This window comes from Antedon mediterranea, chromosome 1, assembly GCF_964355755.1.
Source record: "Antedon mediterranea chromosome 1, ecAntMedi1.1, whole genome shotgun sequence".
Classification (NCBI taxonomy): Eukaryota; Metazoa; Echinodermata; class Crinoidea; order Comatulida; family Antedonidae; genus Antedon; species Antedon mediterranea.
Window position 1 is genome coordinate 4662443 of NC_092670.1, and position 17916 is coordinate 4680358.

Genomic DNA, 17916 nt, shown 5'->3' on the forward strand with positions numbered 1-17916 from the left:
TTCTAAGCACTTCAGGACTAGATTTTGCCATATATGGTCAACAGCTAATGTAGTAAAATTGCCTCACAGATGATGTAGTTAATATAACCAGCAAATGTACAATTAGAAAGTAGCAGAGAGTACAGCCTAAGCCAATCCTGCACCTCTATCCACTAATGGTTGCCAACCTCCACATTGAATAACTGTGAGAGTTACTCTGATCAGAGGGAGGAGGTCAAACCTTCGCTTTTAGTCGACTCTTTCACTGTCCAGTAATTGCATTCTGTTGATAGTCGATTTTGGATTTATACAATCAAAATTCTACTAAAGAAGGCTGTAGCATTTTGTTACAATATAATGTAGTTAGTTTAGCACAGCTCTGATATGCTGAAAATAGCCTTAGAAAATCCTCCAGAAATTTTCTGTTTTAATCAATAAACTCGCGTCAATTTTTACAATTTGTTAGGCGAGAGTTTTATACAGTATACAGTATGTGTATCTGAAATCATTTTTTTCTGAGCTGGAAAAATTGTTGGGAAACAATTCTGTATTTGGATAGGCCTATACATAAAATTGTATAAGAAATTTCACATTAAATGTTTACATAACTGTTTGATCAATAGAGTCAATAGTTCCATAGTCTATGAACGATAAGGTTAGGCCGGTCATGCTAAACCAAACTAAGGCTAGCATAAACAAATTAACAATAGCAAAATTTCAGCTTTTAAAACTCCCACAGGTTTGTTTTACCCTCCCACACCTAACCTCAAAATACACCCCTAGCACTAAGAAGAATAATATTTGATTGACTATTATAAAAAACATACCTTAGCGATTGCATATTGTGTCCATTTAGGCTGGGCTCAGATAATTGAGTTGTTGCATAACACACCATAACTTATATTATCAAGCTGTTTATAAGTAAACAGCTACTGGTTAATGTACCATGTTTCTGTAGATTTTAGGGAGATAGATCAAGCCCTCAATAGCAACAGTTATCAACTTGATAAGAACTAATCGCACAAGTGGTTAGAAATAACGCCTCATGGTCAGTTATGATACAGAAACGGAAGAATGTTATCGCAAAGACATGTTCAAGAGGTCTGTACGCACTCGCAACCAAAGCCAACTCATCGAGCCTTGTTTGAATCCTGTCTAAACTTATGAACATAATAGCAGACTAAGCATGTCTGTAGGTTTTGTTCTTGTCATGGTCTATGGTTTCTTGTATCTCTGCTTTTAGAAAGCAGTTTGATCATCAGACCATAACAGAGCTTTATGAAATGAATGTTCGTCCTTTGACCTTGGTGTTTCTTCTTACTAATTATACAGTAGTTGAAAATTAGTATCATTTATTTTCGAATAACATTTTTCAAAAGAACAATATACAATACCCCTTGTAATAATATTTTAATATTAAATAACAAGGATTATATATGAAATGAAATTTTCCTCAAACTTTGTGATACTTCATGAAAAATTCTTATAATAGTGTTAAGGACATAATATTTGAAGCCCTGGCTTTTAATGATTAATTGTTTTCATCATATATATTCCTATATTGAAACATTCAAAAGCTTGGCATTTATTTCTGGCTATTTTCTTTGATAGCTTTCAGGTCTATTGTCTCTGCAATCGCTATTGAGATTCAGAAATGAATGTTGCCCCAACAGCATTTTGTTTTTCAATAATAAAATTTTCCTTTAAATTTATAAAATTGTTCTTAAATCAACAGTAATGTAAGGCTACAATTACAAAGGCTCCTAATTATTTGTGAGCCTGCTTTAATTAGTATGTTAATAATAGCCTCGTCGCTAAATATTTCATAAGTGATAAAAACTATCTGTTGGGTTGCAGAAAAAAAACCATTATTATTTTATTTTAAAGACAGGGCTGTTAAATTTTAGGAGGGAGCTAAAACTAAATCTGCACACGGCTTAGTACTCTCAACACAAGCATGCTTGCATTAATTAACGTTTAATATTTGAATAAAACAATGATTTCAGAGCACAAAGATTTCCCAATTTATGGTTAAAAAATCAAAAGTTTCTCAATCGAATATGCCAATTCTTTCACTAGTCCATCACACACAGACAAAAGTGTGGTTTGTTTTTAATAAATATCCTGCCACCATGGGCTAGTATTATTTAAAGCTTTAATAATAAAAATATAAACAAAAATTGACCTTTGAGGGTTTCAGTTTTATTTCAACATCAGAATAATTAATTAAATAACCTCTATATTAAGATAAATTATAAATATTTAACAATATAAAACAGTTTTGGGCTACCAGAAAAACATTCAATAAGATGACATTAAGCATTTCCATTTTTAGAAAGATTATCATTGCTGTGTTTCTTTTTCTTTTCATGATAATGTCATTCATATTATGTGAAGATTTAATGTGAAGAAATATAGCATGCCAAATATTAATGTTAACTTTTATGTAAAGGTTTTTAGTATCAAAACTATAAATAATCTGTTTTTAAAAACATTTTTTGATGAAAATAAACTATCTATTATTAAAACCAAGCTAAACTTTTGAATGGATTTTTTTTTCTGCAGAAAGATGAGGAGAAAAATATTTTTTTAAAGACAATAACACTTTTGAATTGTTCGTTTTGGTTTTTCAAACACAAAATTAATCTGTAATTTAATAATATTATTATTATTAATTTAGTGTCTTTACAGCCAAATATTTGTCTGTGTTCTGTGTGATGAATAATTCATATTATTGTAATGCATAAATGCAGCTAAATGTATCTCATTTACATAAATGCAGTTAAATGATTCTCATTTACATATAAAGCCAGACAATTAAGGATAGGCATTCGATAAACAATTCTATACTGTGATTTAATATAAACTGTTTAGTTTTCTTTACAGCCAGGTAATATTGTTCATAATTACTGTATATTGATGGCTTGTCTTTCTATATTAAATAATTTAAACATTTAGTACATAAACAAGCGATTTTATTTAATAATTTAGTATCTGCATGGTTTAATTCCTAAATTGGGACGGAAATCCACTTAAAAAATGTTGCATGGTTTCTAAAAGCAATGTTCGTTTGATAGAAAACAAGTAAAATTGTATTATTGGTGATGAAACAAAAAAATACAAAACAATAATTTGCATGATGATAAAGAAAGTTATAATGATAGAATATTATGCACTTATACAATAAAAATCTAATTAAAATACGAAAACTGTAGTTTTCTATGATTCAATCTCAAGCTGTACATTTAAATAATATACAGTTCTATACAAAATATGACACGTTTGTTATCTCAGGGAAGAGTGTTCACCCTCCCCTGGTTATAATATCACAAATCTCGCATTTCGCAATCCATAATTCAATGTAATGCATGACTTCTACACTATCGAACTAGTTTGACAAAAAAAGTGTGATGTACCCAAATATGGTAGTTAATATGACATCATCGTGTCTATATATGGGCACAACACATTTTGTTTTCACATCAAATTGGTAGTGTAGACAGAGCTTTAGGCTGTAAAAGAAAATAGTAAAGGACGTAGAAAACAAAGATACAGGGTAATAAATTGATGTATAGCAGATTTAAGATTAATAAATTATTTAAAAAATAATTAATTTAAAACTAAATCCATACTTTAATTTGTCACTCAAAACGATTTACCTTTATTTATCCATAAGTTAAGCTACAGAGTAAAATGAAATCAAAGTGCATTCATTGGCACATGGATTGCGAGATGGGAATACTGTGCATTCTATAATTACTAAGTATTAAATATTTAATTTATCTAAAAGAAAGCTCACTTTCTGTGTTTTTATATAAAATTGTGAGGTTTCCTTGCTGAAAAATATCTAATATCATTCGTTTTTTGCTTTGCACAATTAATTAATCTATTCAAACGGGAAACTAAAAAAATATAGACATAATTGATAATCTAACATAATATAAACTGACATGGCTAAAAAATGGTTTATCTCGAAGCTGCAGGGAATATTCCATGTGCATTGATTTGTTGATTGTTGAAACTCTTCTAGTGCATATACAGTATTTCACCTTTTTTCTCTCAAAAAACCCTTACTTATAATAGAGATAACTATCCCAATACCGGTCACGATTTCTACTGGCCTACTATGTTTGGTCTCTGGAAATGATATACCAATAGATTTTGGGATCTTTTGGACCTCAAGAAAAGTCTGGTTTTGGGAGAATTTCTGGTTTTCAGAGAGTCGAGTATTGGGAGAGTTTACTGCAATAGAATATTGAGTGAAACCTCACAACTACATCAGTTAAAAAAAACCCCATGCAATGGGAAATGTACAGTTAGAACATTAAAAGATTAAAACAATAACAGGTTGTGTGCAGATCACACAAAAACAATATTTATATCTATTTGAGATATTTCCCAAACCGACCATTATTTTAATTATGTATTATTAAAAAAAAACTTTAAAAGGTAAAATGTTTCCCATATCATAATGTTCTTTAAATGCTTTTGTAAGTTTATCGAGGAAATTTCCCATGAAATTCAGCAAATCCAAAGTCCTGAGTTACAATGTTTTATAAACAGTATCTCTTGATGAGGCAAATATTTTTTAATAAACATAACCAGTTTGTTAAATAGTTTTAAATGACATTTGATCATAAATAAAATAAAACAATAAATAAACAAATGAAACCAACAATCAAAACTTCCTCACAAAATACACAACCGGGAATTTACAACAATATGCAAATTGTTTTCCATCATATTGATCCTGTTGTTCAGTCCTTTATTGTCCAATATAGTAGTATAGTTTGCACATTCCTTCATTGTTCTACTCATATTTCCTTCATTATAGTCAGCTTTCCATCTTATCCACTTGATTGTACTTTGTCTGCCTTCCTTCATTTTACATCTTATTTGCTTTCCTTGATTTTACTCAACAACATTTCAGCTTTCCTTCATTTTACTCCACACCCCATCTGTTTTCCTTCATTTTACTCCACACCCCATCTGTTTTCCTTTATTTTACTTTGCTTTTCCTTCATTTTATTTATCAGCTTTCCTTCATTTTACTTTCAGCTTTCCTTCAGTTTACTTTGCCTTTTCCTTGGTTTTACTTTATCAGCTTTCCTTCATTTTACTTTATCAGCTTTCCTTCATTTTACTTTATCAGCTTTCCTTCATTTTACTTTATCAGCTTTCCTTGATTTTACTTAGCTTTTCCTTTATTTCACTTTATCTGCTTTCCTTCATTTTACCTTCCTTCTCCTTCATTTTACTCCACATCACCATCTCTTTACTCCATTACTACATTATAACTTAAAATTATAAATTATATATAATTTGTGCATATTACATCCAGCAACATCCCACAACATTGCTATTTTGACGATGATTTGGACAATATATAATTCAGCTAAAATATCCCATTGTTTTTAAAGTAAAAACTTGCTGTTGTCATATTAACTGGAACTGCTTACACTCCTGGAACCTGGCCGAATGATTTCATCTAAAAAATACAATTATAAAATATTAATTATTTTAAATGTGATGTTAACTCAATACTAAAAGTACATGATTTTAGTAAATAGTCGTTAACAGACAAAACATTCCCTGAAAATCAGAAACATTCCAAAACTATCATTTTTTTTTAAATTCCAAAGAAAGTATCACAGAAAACCGGTTGTTATTTTTACTATTTTTGCCAGCCCAAGGGTCTCTCTCACTGGGAGAGTTTTTGGTAAATTATGATTGCTTATATCTGTTTGAGTTCATGCATATTACTTGCTAAAATGGTACTGTACATTCGATGAACATTATTATCAATATTTACTTTTAATATTATTTGATTATTTGAGTTTAAAAAAACTGAAAAAAACCCCAAAACACTTGAACCGACAAGTTGACATCCTTAAATAAGGAGTGTCAACAATACATATTATTCTATTTGAATAGATGACAAATTTTTATTGTGCTAAAAGTTGAATGCTTTTTGTCAAAGGCTGCAATTATATCAGATTACCAATAATAATATAATACAAAGCTAAAAGGAAAAGGAGACATAATAAAAATAGCTGAAATTCATACAAAAAGAACACAAAGATTCCATTGCTATATAACCTGTTGTGTAAACCTTTTGAGGAAATACGAAAAATAGACATTACAAATATAGTAATGAATGTTTATAGGGAGTTTTCATAGGTTCAAAGATTGCCTATTCAACAAGGCTGAACCAAATTGAATGGAATAATCACAAGCATTCTCACGACCATTCAATGAATATAAAACACTGATTATGTTTTATAACACACAAAGATCACTTTAGAATCACTGGTTATGACACTTTATACAATATTGTATTCATAATGTTCTATTGCATGTTAATTTCAACCAATCAAATTTCATTTTTACCTCGTTGTTTAAATGACATTAAATACTGTATCGTACGCGTAACAACAAAATTTATATTCAGTTAAAAAATAAATGTTGGTTTCTGGACAAATATTTTATTTGGATTTGGATAATGCATCCGTAAACAAATTGTGATACTGGTTTTGACAAAGTAAAACTACTCACCTAAATAAACTCTGACAATTGCATCACAAACAAAACGATACTGCGCCGTTGTCTGTATAAGCATTGCGCGTTGATCTCTCATTGTTTTCACTATATCCAATGGATAAACAGGTTCATTGGATTCTATTAGACACATAGCAGTCTCCATTGTAATGAGTACACCGGTTCGACCAATGCCAGCACTGTCAAGAAAGAATTACATAATACTGTACTCATGGTTTCATCAATTTTTGTCTTGAATGCTACCCCCAATACCATCAATAACTACAATAGTAAGTATTAAGGGGATACCTTTAGGACCCAACAAGTTTCCTCCTAATAAGGATAATTGGATATGTGTGTCTGCTAAATGAGTTGTTGGTTGGTTTTAATGTTGAATAAGAGTGTCTCAAAGAACAGGTTATACCAGGTAAGTGAATTCACTCTCTGGTTATACTGTAAATTAAAACTATCAATCAATTTTAAATGTGAATGGTATTATGTGAAAAAAATATGATGTGCCTACAATGACGTCAATCACTATCATATTATTTGGGTACATCACACCTTTTTTGTCAAACTAGTTTGATAGTGTAGACAGAGCTTAAGGCTCTTCATGTTTATCAAAAACCGAACTTTACTTTATGGAATGTAACATTTTAGGAAAAAATGAATATTGTGTACCTGCAGTGTACCACTGTTGGCGCTTCCATCCCTACCCGATGTTGGCGAACACGTAAGACAAAATCTAAGAAATCTGAGGAATCATCAGGAACTCCGTGGTCAGGCCATGCTATGTATTGCATCTGGACAACATTCCGCGTTTCATTTGTCTGTCAATGTATAATAATAGTAACATGTATTATATATAACAATATATACAACAAGGGAGGATTTTTACAAGGGATCTTTTTCCATGCAAGCGTGAACTACTGAAGAGAAAAAGATTTTGGCCTAGCCTATTAGATGAAAGTAATTTGCCTACTAACTATGTAGGTCTCTTACTAGACCTTTGCTGCTGGTTTTGTTTAAAAAGGGCACTTCTGGAGTTTCAAAACCCTACGAACCCCCTGGCTACAGGCTTGTATAATGAACCTTTAAGCCTTAAATGAGGAGAATATTTTACGATTGTTGAAATATTGAGTGGTCTCTTTAATGAGGCGAGCCACAATATTCTTTTATTCAACAAATACAAAACAGTCACTATTTGTTTTAAACAAAACACACCTACAACTATTATTCATTTAATTCTCTGCCTCCATATCTTAAATTGTTTAAGGCTAGGCCGGGAATTTATAGCATTCACAAAGGCACCACTAAAACCCATATGACACACATTTATCTTCTACATGCTCTTTATTTATAATTATATTGTTTTTTATTATTTGTTTGCTGTTATATTGTTCTGCTATTTAATATAACTTATATAAATTGTACAGTACTACTGAAAAAGTGTATAGTATAAAGAATAAATATGGCAGTGGAAGAAAATTTTATTATGAACATTTAATATGTGGAAATTGTATGAAAATGGAACAGACATCGAGGCAACATCTGTCATATCACTCTACTACGTTATGACAAAACAAACAACTTAATAAAAAAACACATCTAAGCTTCACCTTTGTATTAGTAATGACAAAATCCCTATTGGCAAATGAAGAGCTTTCGTCACACTGCGTACAAGTAACTTCTAAATGAGGTGGGTAGGTCAGGTGATGGCCTAGTTCTGGCCAGTATTTGTGACATTTCACCTATAAACAAATAATAACATAAAATTCTAATCACAGAAAAATTCTAAAATATTAATTAATTCTAAATGATAATGATGAGGAAATCTGCGGGAATATGAAAAAGCCGCCCCAACCCAGACACAAACTCGAAACCTTCTGCTTGATATGCAGATGTCCTAACCATTAAACCACTTTGGGCTTTCATGGTATTGTTTAAACTCGATAACGACTCTTTAACACCCTTGGTGTGGTATGACAAAAAAGCATGAGGTTTCGATTCCCACGCCCTCTAAAATAGATAATATTGTTTAGAGGATGAACTTATTACTAATCATTCTGTAAGAAAAATGTTACATTTAAATGTTGAAATTGGTTTGTAGTGGGTTAACAATAAGCAACTTACCCTTCCCCTCTCTACATTTGCAGTGAGCATAACAATTAAGCTACAATTCTGTTCCCATACCATGTACCAGAAATCACCACATGTATTTGGAAGAGGACCCTGAGCTGCTATGTATCGGTTTATTAAACCAGCTTTTGAAATTTCCATCTGTAAAAAAAGAAAACCAATTAATTAGATGTATATCATTCTTATTACTGAAAAATAGTAGGTCACTAGTGACCAGTGCTTTACAAATCCAATTGTATTAAGCTCTGTCTACACTACCAAACTAGTTTAACAAAAACTGTGTGATTACTGCAAATATTATATCATCATGTCCATATGGGCACTTCACATTTATATGTCACATAAAGTTTGATAGTATAGACAGAGCTTTATCCAATAATAACAGGTCTTCGTAAATAGCCGTATGAGAAGCAATTATGTCTTTTTCTCGGTTATTTCTTTGATAAATTGTACTTTTTTTGATAAAAGTTTTGTTAATATAATATAAAGTTAAAGCTAATATTTTTGTTCTAAACTAAAAAAATTGCTCAGAATTTTGAATTTGCCGTTACAGACAGTAGGTATAGTACTGTACAACCAAATAGTTAACTCAACACAGGGTCATAGATTACAGGTTTCTGTAAAATGTTTATCTAATCTTTCGGAAAAACTTGAGTACTTAAGTTCCTGCCTGCAACAAAGCATTGTGTGTACATACACATTGATTTTATGATAAGAATGTGGATATCAAACTAAAAAAAAATTAAAAATTAATAATTAAAATGAGAGAATTTAACTAGTTAAGCTTGGTTCCCACTAGAACGTAACGCAAGGACGCAAACGCAATGCAAGCGTTTTAACCAATGACAAGCGAAGTTATAGACAGTTAGCAATCACAAGCGAATAAGCCATCGCTTGTGATTGGTCAATTCACTTGCGTTGCGTTACGTCCTTGTGTTGAGTCACTAGTGGGAACCACGCTTCAGTTAAACTGGTCATAGATAGATGAAATAAAAATATTGAATCCAAGTAAACGGTAGAAAAATACAAAATGTACTATGTAACTGACAAATTTACTTACATTTATAGCATTCGCATTTATATAATCCCCTGATTCTATTTCTTTTAATAATATTCTTGTTACATCATCTGGGAAAAACCAAACAAACATATTAACAAATCTGAAGGCACCTGAACAAAATGATCTGATCTACAGTGCACATGGACCATTCAAAATGTAATCATGGTAATATGCGACGCAATACAGAGCTAAAATGATGTAATGAAAAAAAAATAAATAAAACTGTTTTTTTAGTGGCCTTAAATAAATTTTTTTTTTTTAACTTACATGGAGCGATGTCTCTGTACCTATTTTTGCAGATATTGTCAGGATGTCGACAAATATTCATTGTCATTCCTGGTTTTTTTCGGTATAATTGCTACAAAAAAATAAAATAATGGTTTTAGTATACTGTATGCGTAATGATTACATTCATAAAAGACACTAAACTGTCTAACTTTATGTGACAAAAAAAATGGGATTTGTCCATATATGGTCACAATGATGTCATATTACTACCACATTTGGTCACACTACCATTTTTTCACACATCAAACTAGTTTGACAATGTAGACAGAGCTTCAGATGTCTACTGTATTGTATTTGACATCATTTTGTGCGCTTATGATAGTGTAGTCATGCAGTCAATCTATAGCTTAAAATAAAGCTCTCACCTCAAATTGAACCAATGCTGTACCACTTTCTAAGCCCTCCCTCAGCAGCATTATGGATTCTGCTAAGGCATCTAAATCTGGAAGATTTGCCACCCTTGGACTCTCAGGAATATATTGAAATAAAGGCTCCTCCTCTTCCTCTTCTGCACCGACGTAAACTGTGTATCGAACAAAATAATAAAACAATCATCATCAACCAATATTTGACAACATAACGTAGGCAAATTCAGGAGTAGGTATACCGTAAAGCCTTGTCTACACTATCAAACTTCATGTGACAAAAAAAATGCCCATATATGGACACGATGTCATATCACTACCATATTTGGGTATATCATCACCATTTGTAGGCAAATCACACTTTTTTGTCAAACTAGTTTGATAGTTTTTAGGCAGAGCTTAAAGCATTGGAAGTTAATTTTGAAAATTAAGCCTGTCAAATGTATGTAATAAATATTAACTATGTAACAGTAAGCATTAGTTTCAGTAATTTTCTATATATGTCTAGGTATTCCTGTAAAATGACCTGATTGTTCAAACTAGTGGAAATAAGTTTAGTAAACACAATTCCAGACATTATTTGCATTCTATATTTAACTTGCGTCTGAGGTTGATCAACAATGGAATTCAACACCTTCTAGCTATAGTTACTTAAACGTATTTAACTTGTTTAGATAAAGGTTTAAAAATGTGTGAGCAAGTACAATATTTGAAGAAAGGTGTGTATTGATTTGCTACCTGTCATTTAGTACATTTATTAATGTTCTTTTATACAATATTTTGTCTTATTGTGCTACCATCAACTCTCTCAATTCTAGACTTGGTGAAATTAAGAAATTTCCCAATACCAGTTTGGTTCAAAAGGTCATAAATTCTTTCTATATTGCATTTGAAAAACCAGACATTTTAAACTGGCCTATGGGTGTCTGATGGCAGTGCTGACTGTACAATATAATAACCACATCCAACAGGCACACTGGCAAAAACAGGATGCCTTATAGTTAGAGTCATTCTGATTCACAGCTCATGAGTGTATCCAGAAGATTTTTGTATGAGGTTAAATAGGTGAGGGACTTTACTATTAACTATTGTGAGAATGATATAGTTTAACAGTATAGTTGCCTTACTCCCCTTTCAAAAATATTTATAAACTCCAAAAATATAGCAACTCAAATGTCATCTAAGTGATTCTACATTTTTTTTCCATTTTTTTAACTGTTCTGTATATAGGCCTACTATGCTTTTATCTTTCTGTATTTTTATATGTTATAATTTTTCTTCACTTTTAAACTTGTAACTGGACCATTTTGGAAAGAAGTACTGCATTACTGAAAATGTAATCCAGTCAAAAGAAAGAATAAATAAATAAATAACATTTCAGAACATTTAACGAAAGTATTCATGCAATTTTTATAAAAAATTAATAAATGATTAATTGTTTTATTTTCCAAAAAAATTATGACCATTTTGTTTTCAAAAATAAAATATATAAAAAAAGTCATGCAGTCAAAACTTGGGGGAGGGTGTGAAACTAAAAAGTTTTGGCCCAACAGGTATATGATAATGCAAATACGGACAAATCAATATATGATCATAATGAACTGATGACAAATATAAATGTTAAAACCTACCATTTGGACGTACGGTTAGCACCAACTCTTTTGACATGGCAATCCCCATCGATCGAATTGTTGCAACTACTTTCTCGTGCGATACTTTACTTACATCTAAGTCATTTAAAAATAATATTTGGTCACCTTCATTTAAACGAGGAATACAAAGGTCAGCCTGAATGGAAAAAAAAAGTAAATGATTAATTATTAATTGAAATAATAACAAAAAAAAGTCTAAGCTGAATGTAAATTATTATAGACTTGATTGCAATATGAAGTACTGTAACATAACGTACCGGCGTGTTCGGTGCTACACGTGACACGATAACTGGAGTGTTCTGATCTGATCCGCCTTTCACGTTAAAACCAAACCTTCCCTGCTTGTCTGGAACCATACGTATCGTAACTAAATTTGCTGAAGTTACACCATTTGTCTAAGGAACAAGGAAAAGAAATGAAAATATCATTATCTATTTTTTGATGAATGGTAAATATTAACGAATTGAACAGAATTGAACTTTGATGCTTTTAACTTCTACTATATCACAATCAGAGTGACATTTATTTGACCTTTTGGGAAAAAGTAAATTGCTGCTAAAAATTCAACAATTATAATAAATATAATATCAGTCCCAAATGAATAAAATGAATCCAAGAACCTGGGGTCAGATTTATCAAACATACTTAAGTCATATTAACTTTGTTTTCGCAATGATTTTGCTTAAGTTTTCAAAATAACCGAAGAAAATATTTCTACATTTTTTCCATTCAATAAGAAAAAAAAAACTGTTTTGATATAAAGTTTTTTTTATCTGCGCACTACTGATAATTGACAGAGGCCTTGAAGTTCAACACGTTCAAGTTTTTGTAATTACCTTGGTAGGAGGATATATTTTAGTCAGAGATATTTGTAGGTGTTTGTCTATTAGCAGGTGAACGTCAGAACTAAAAGACGGATCTTTAACAAACCACAGATGATAGATATGTGGTCATGGAAGACTCCATTCTGTTTTAAAGGCAATCCGGAATAGTAGCCATATTCAATTCACCAATTACACTTAAGTATTTCACTTAACTCAATGAATATTTAATATTTAAGTATTCCCCTTCCATTAGCATAAGTTTGAATGGTTAATATCGTCACTGGATCTTAATTCTGGACCAGTTTTTATTTACTAATTTTAGGCCAATACTACTAAGACGGATCTTTATCAGAATTCTTTTTTTCCCTTTATACTTCTGGCGGAGGTTGTAACTATCTGACCGCTCTTTTCATTATATTTGTAATTGATATAACATGCTTCAAAACTCACCAGACCATAATTGCCTGTGGTCAAATCATAAGACTTGCCATTGACGTTTGAAGGAGGACTGCCATCATCTATAAATAAAATATCTGGAGAGCTACCACTTAACCGATGCTTTTTAGAGAAACCATTTATTCTGAAAAAAATGAAAAAAGATATGTTAATTTGTTAATACCAATCGTTTTTTCCCCAAGATGACCACTTGTAAAGTTTGAGTCTCAGTTGACATGACGATGTACTGTACAATTTATTTTACCATCAATGAAGATTAGAAGATCTTACAATGGAGTGAAATCATCAGATCAAATTGATATGTGCTGATTCTGGTATCATCGTCTGATGCTTAATGGTTTTGCATCAACATAAGAGCCATTCTCGGCATCTTTGGGGAATATACAATAACCTATTAATATTAATTGTTTCCCAAAACAAACTACTTGGGCTATATTCATTTTATCAAACTGCCTGGGTACATAACAAAAATAAGAATTAAGCCAAATAAATGTTCAGAGCATTAAAAGATTGTTTCAGAGAAAGATACACTACTTGGGTTAGTTCTCTGATATTGATTGCACACCAGAATAATGTAAATTTATTTTCATAATGTTCCTAGAAAGTAAACCCCCCCCCCCTATAATGCTACTACATATATACTATTTAAAAATCTGCATGCGCACCATAATAATATATATTTATTTTTGCAGTGTTTTAAGAAAGTACAACAGCCCCATAGGCTATTTGGAACGACTTTTTCCCAGAAAAACTATGCAAGACTACTTCTCTCATTGAAAAGCCTGGTTGCCCAGCAAAATAATATTATGAAAAAAAATTGTTCACAGAAAATACTACTCAAGCCTGGTTGCCCAGCAAAATAATATTATAATATTCCTTTTTTAAGTGTTCATAGAAAGTACAAAATATCTCCCTAGGCTATATGGCAAGATTTTTCCTAGAAAATACTACTCAAAACTCTCTTATTGAACAGCCTGGTGGTTCACAAAAGAAAGGTAATAGTAATTTTTACAGTGTTCGTAGAAAATACAATAGCCCCCTATAGGCTATGGAAAGACTTTTTCCCAGAAAAAAAAACAACGCAGGATTAATTAGCCTGGTTGCCCATTAAAGTAAGAAGCAATATTCATTTTAAGTCCTTGCAGTATGCACAAGATCTTGAAGAATTTTTTCTCCTGTATAAGATTAATTTATTAAACATACTGGGTTCCCACCAAGAAAAATGTTCACGATAGCATACAAATAATTAATGTTTCTGAGTTGGATAGCGAGAATATTTCATGAATTATTTTTTTATATTCATCATTGAAAAAGGCTATGCCAAGAAACTAGGCCATTCAAAAAGGCAGTGTTCCAATTTTGGACACGGATTAAAACAGTTATAGATGCACTGACGGTTGATTTTCAGGAATCAGACAACCACCATGTGTGGCAAAATGCTTTTCGCATATGTTGCATAATTAACAAATCAAATTGAAAGAATATAACACATGATAAAATATACTATACACAGTAAAGTACCATCATTATCAAACATTATGGCTTCTCAGAACTCACTGTGCATAAATGAAAAGGTTACAATTTCCCAGAATGTTGAATTAATATTAATTATGCTGAAAACAAGCCATAATTGATTGATTCAGCAAAAAATTAAATTTACATAATTATTTTGGAAAATCTATATAAAACACTAAATTGAATATGTCATATTTATTTTACTCTATTCTCTCAACTTCAAGCACCTGGTGTCTAAACTATGAACCCCTAGATATCTGAGCTGACCCACATTGTCCAATTTCTAGGAAAGTCCAATTTGCAGTATTACCTAATCTTTAATAATCAAGTTTATCAAGTACTATCTGCAGGTGTTTTAACAATAGAAAAAGGTGCAATTTACAAAGTGTGTAAGTGCTGATAAATTGTAGGAGAGTTTTAAAAGAGCTGTGTTTGCTGTGAGAAAATAACCAGTTATCTGGTAGCTGAACATTTAAAATACGGGTAATGGCATTCCCAAAGTCAATCAGTTGTTTGGATGTTAGATTAGACCAAACTGATTAAAATATCACTGTGCCACTTTTAGCTGCGATTGACCGCTAATTACCATGTTTCAACTACTGAAACGTCTTCACTGTTTGATCATCTTAGAGTACTGTACATCACAGTCATTTAAACACTTTTTGGGAGCACAAACTAAGTTGTATCAATCAGTTAGTATATCAATTATATCTTTATAAATTTCAATAAATATTTTAAATTAAATTAAGGCCATTCGTTCTTCAAAGACCATAGCACACAGTTGTTCTAATGATCAGCTTCAACTGGATGGACCACCCTCGTAAAATATTGTTGAAATAAATAAATAAATAAATAAAATATTTTTAACTTTAACTTCAACTTCAGACAAATCAAGGTCTGGAGCCAGGATTATCAACACGTTTTACAGGTTTGTCTGGTTCTTTTATGCAACCGAAGAAAAAGCTTAAATAGTGCTGATAATGCAGAATTCTATAGAACTCCATATAGACGGATTCTATGAAACGAATATTGAAGGCTGCAACATACTTTTGTTCGCAAATCCTGAATTACATGGGCTTTGCACTATGCTCTTGCATTGAAAATTAATTGCAATTTCCAAGAAAGAAGTTCTTAAAATTCGCAGAAGAGAATATTAATAGTACAAAATTCAGATTGCGAATTATATTCTCACGCTATGTAGTGATGATAAAACCATAAAAATAACCAATTTACTATTTATTTATTCATTATTATTAATAAATGTATTTATACAAATTGATGTTAGTCATTTTATGTTACAATAAAAATGATAACATTTTGATTTTGCTGATATTTCTCTGAACCGGTGGAAAGGCTCTCTTTTCAGTACATTTATGTCAACTTATATTAGTGTGGTTGAGACTGAAAATAAAATAATTAAACAATAAAGTAGTGAAATAGAATACTGATCCAAAGAAAATATTACTCTAAAAAATCTGACTAAAAAAAGAATATAAAAATAAAAAAATTATTTAAAATAACACTCTTTATGTACAATGTTTTCCGTCAGGTATGCCGGGATGCCAAGTGGAGTTGTATGTGTTGGCGTACAATGTTTTAAGTTGGGTACACTGGGTGGTCATTTGTGCATAGAACCTGTAGCAGTCTAGCACCATGCTTGGAGGTGATCCATATTTCTTGACGGAAATTATTGATATATTATATACGAAATCATTTTGCCTAATTCATTCCTAACATTAATTTCTTGAGTATTTTATAAGGAATGACGTTATTGGGCTGTAAATAGGTTGGATAATAAACGCTCTAGATATTAATTGGCTCAGAAACTAGGTTGCGTTACTAATTAATTCAATCATAACACTTTATCACTCAGTTGTTCTCATTGCTTAGAGGTCACAATTTCACTTATTAGGATTTCATATGTAAAATCGTATGTGCAACCGTTATTAATAAAATGTTATTAATATGAATGAGCATTATTAATATCGCTTATATTATAAATTGAATATTGTCAGTTTTTTCTTGATACAATACGTAAACAAGTTGATGTACAGTAGAACTCCTATAAAGAGGACCCTTTGTTGGGTCCTGAAGGTGTCCCTTAATAAATAGGAGTTCTACTGTGTCCCCTGATTAGGGTTGGCTGCAGTGGTAAAAACATACATTTCCTTTTATTCGTTTCACAATTAAGTAAATAGAATCGGTGTTGTATATCACATACAGTATTATACTTCTATTCATCACATCTATACATTTTAAAAGATAGAGAATTTCTGCCCAGCTATAATGGTGCAAATAAAAAAAATTAAATTGGTAATAATTAGAAAATCTCAGAGAAGACCAATGTTCTCGGATAAGGACTATAAACCGTAGGTCCAGTGTACACATCTAGCTCGTGTGCACTTTAAAGAACCTAGTACATCTTTCGAGACGAGTAGTATTAGTACATCACAGCCACTGATCACCAACTGGGCCCTCTGGGAGACCAGTCTTTGACTGAAGAGGTTACCCAGTATAAATATAAATTTCAATTCAATTGCCCAAATAATAAATAAATTGCAGACAAGTCAGAAATGAAAGTTTAGGGTGTTTATAAATAGTCTGTCATTTCTTTACTATAATTGTTTTATGTTAAATTTACTGAATGAAGAATAGGCAATATCATGCAATGGAAGCCAGGGGTGAATATTTACCTAATAGTGTATGCATTTTGTACTTTAATAACTTACTTTGATTTTTCATGTGGAGATGAAGGGATTTTACCATCAAAACTAAAGAAACGACTGTTTCTCCTATAAAACAAAATAAAAAACAAAAGTTTTAAAATAATGGAGTATAAAAGATTTGAAAAAAAAAAATGTTACTAAAAGTAAAAGGAAAGGATAAATGTATTTATTTTGTTATCACTAAAACAATAATAATTCCACAGAAATTCTTTATTTTTTAGCATTCTGAAAATTATACTTGTTTTTTGTGCATTGGCTTGCCCAGAGTTTTTACTATACATTTTCTGCTGGGCTACTAAATTGAATCCCCTAGGCTACTAAATTGATTCCCCTAGGCTACTAAATTGATTCCCATAGGCTACTAAATTGATTCCC

General features: G+C 31.2%; 2 protein-coding genes across 11 annotated transcripts in view; both read right to left on the reverse strand.

Moving 5' to 3' along the window:
* LOC140054046 (uncharacterized) overlaps nucleotides 1-1039 on the reverse strand; it is a 50828-nt gene extending 49789 nt beyond the window's left edge. For 3 of the 5 annotated variants that reach the window (XM_072098886.1, XM_072098877.1, XM_072098869.1), the window contains exon 1: nucleotides 807-1039. In XM_072098886.1, the coding sequence (XP_071954987.1) occupies nucleotides 807-874 (68 nt within the window). In that variant the 5' untranslated portion in view covers nucleotides 875-1039. The remainder of the gene's footprint in view (nucleotides 1-806) is intronic. The other 2 variants (XM_072098903.1, XM_072098895.1) reach the window with 2 other exon arrangements.
* A 1120-nt stretch (nucleotides 1040-2159) lies between these two features.
* Nucleotides 2160-17916, reverse strand: part of LOC140054076 (tyrosine-protein phosphatase non-receptor type 4-like) — a 68799-nt gene continuing 53042 nt past the window's right edge. For 5 of the 6 annotated variants that reach the window (XM_072098947.1, XM_072098923.1, XM_072098958.1 and 2 more), the window contains 12 exons: nucleotides 17545-17607; nucleotides 13295-13424; nucleotides 12278-12415; nucleotides 12000-12156; nucleotides 10369-10526; nucleotides 9983-10073; nucleotides 9716-9783; nucleotides 8650-8796; nucleotides 8136-8267; nucleotides 7198-7346; nucleotides 6535-6716; nucleotides 2160-5467 (listed from right to left, as the gene is read on the reverse strand). In XM_072098947.1, the coding sequence (XP_071955048.1) occupies nucleotides 5421-5467; nucleotides 6535-6716; nucleotides 7198-7346; nucleotides 8136-8267; nucleotides 8650-8796; nucleotides 9716-9783; nucleotides 9983-10073; nucleotides 10369-10526; nucleotides 12000-12156; nucleotides 12278-12415; nucleotides 13295-13424; nucleotides 17545-17607 (1462 nt within the window). In that variant the 3' untranslated portion in view covers nucleotides 2160-5420. The remainder of the gene's footprint in view (nucleotides 5468-6534; nucleotides 6717-7197; nucleotides 7347-8135; nucleotides 8268-8649; nucleotides 8797-9715; nucleotides 9784-9982; nucleotides 10074-10368; nucleotides 10527-11999; nucleotides 12157-12277; nucleotides 12416-13294; nucleotides 13425-17544; nucleotides 17608-17916) is intronic. The other variant, XM_072098932.1, reaches the window with a different exon arrangement.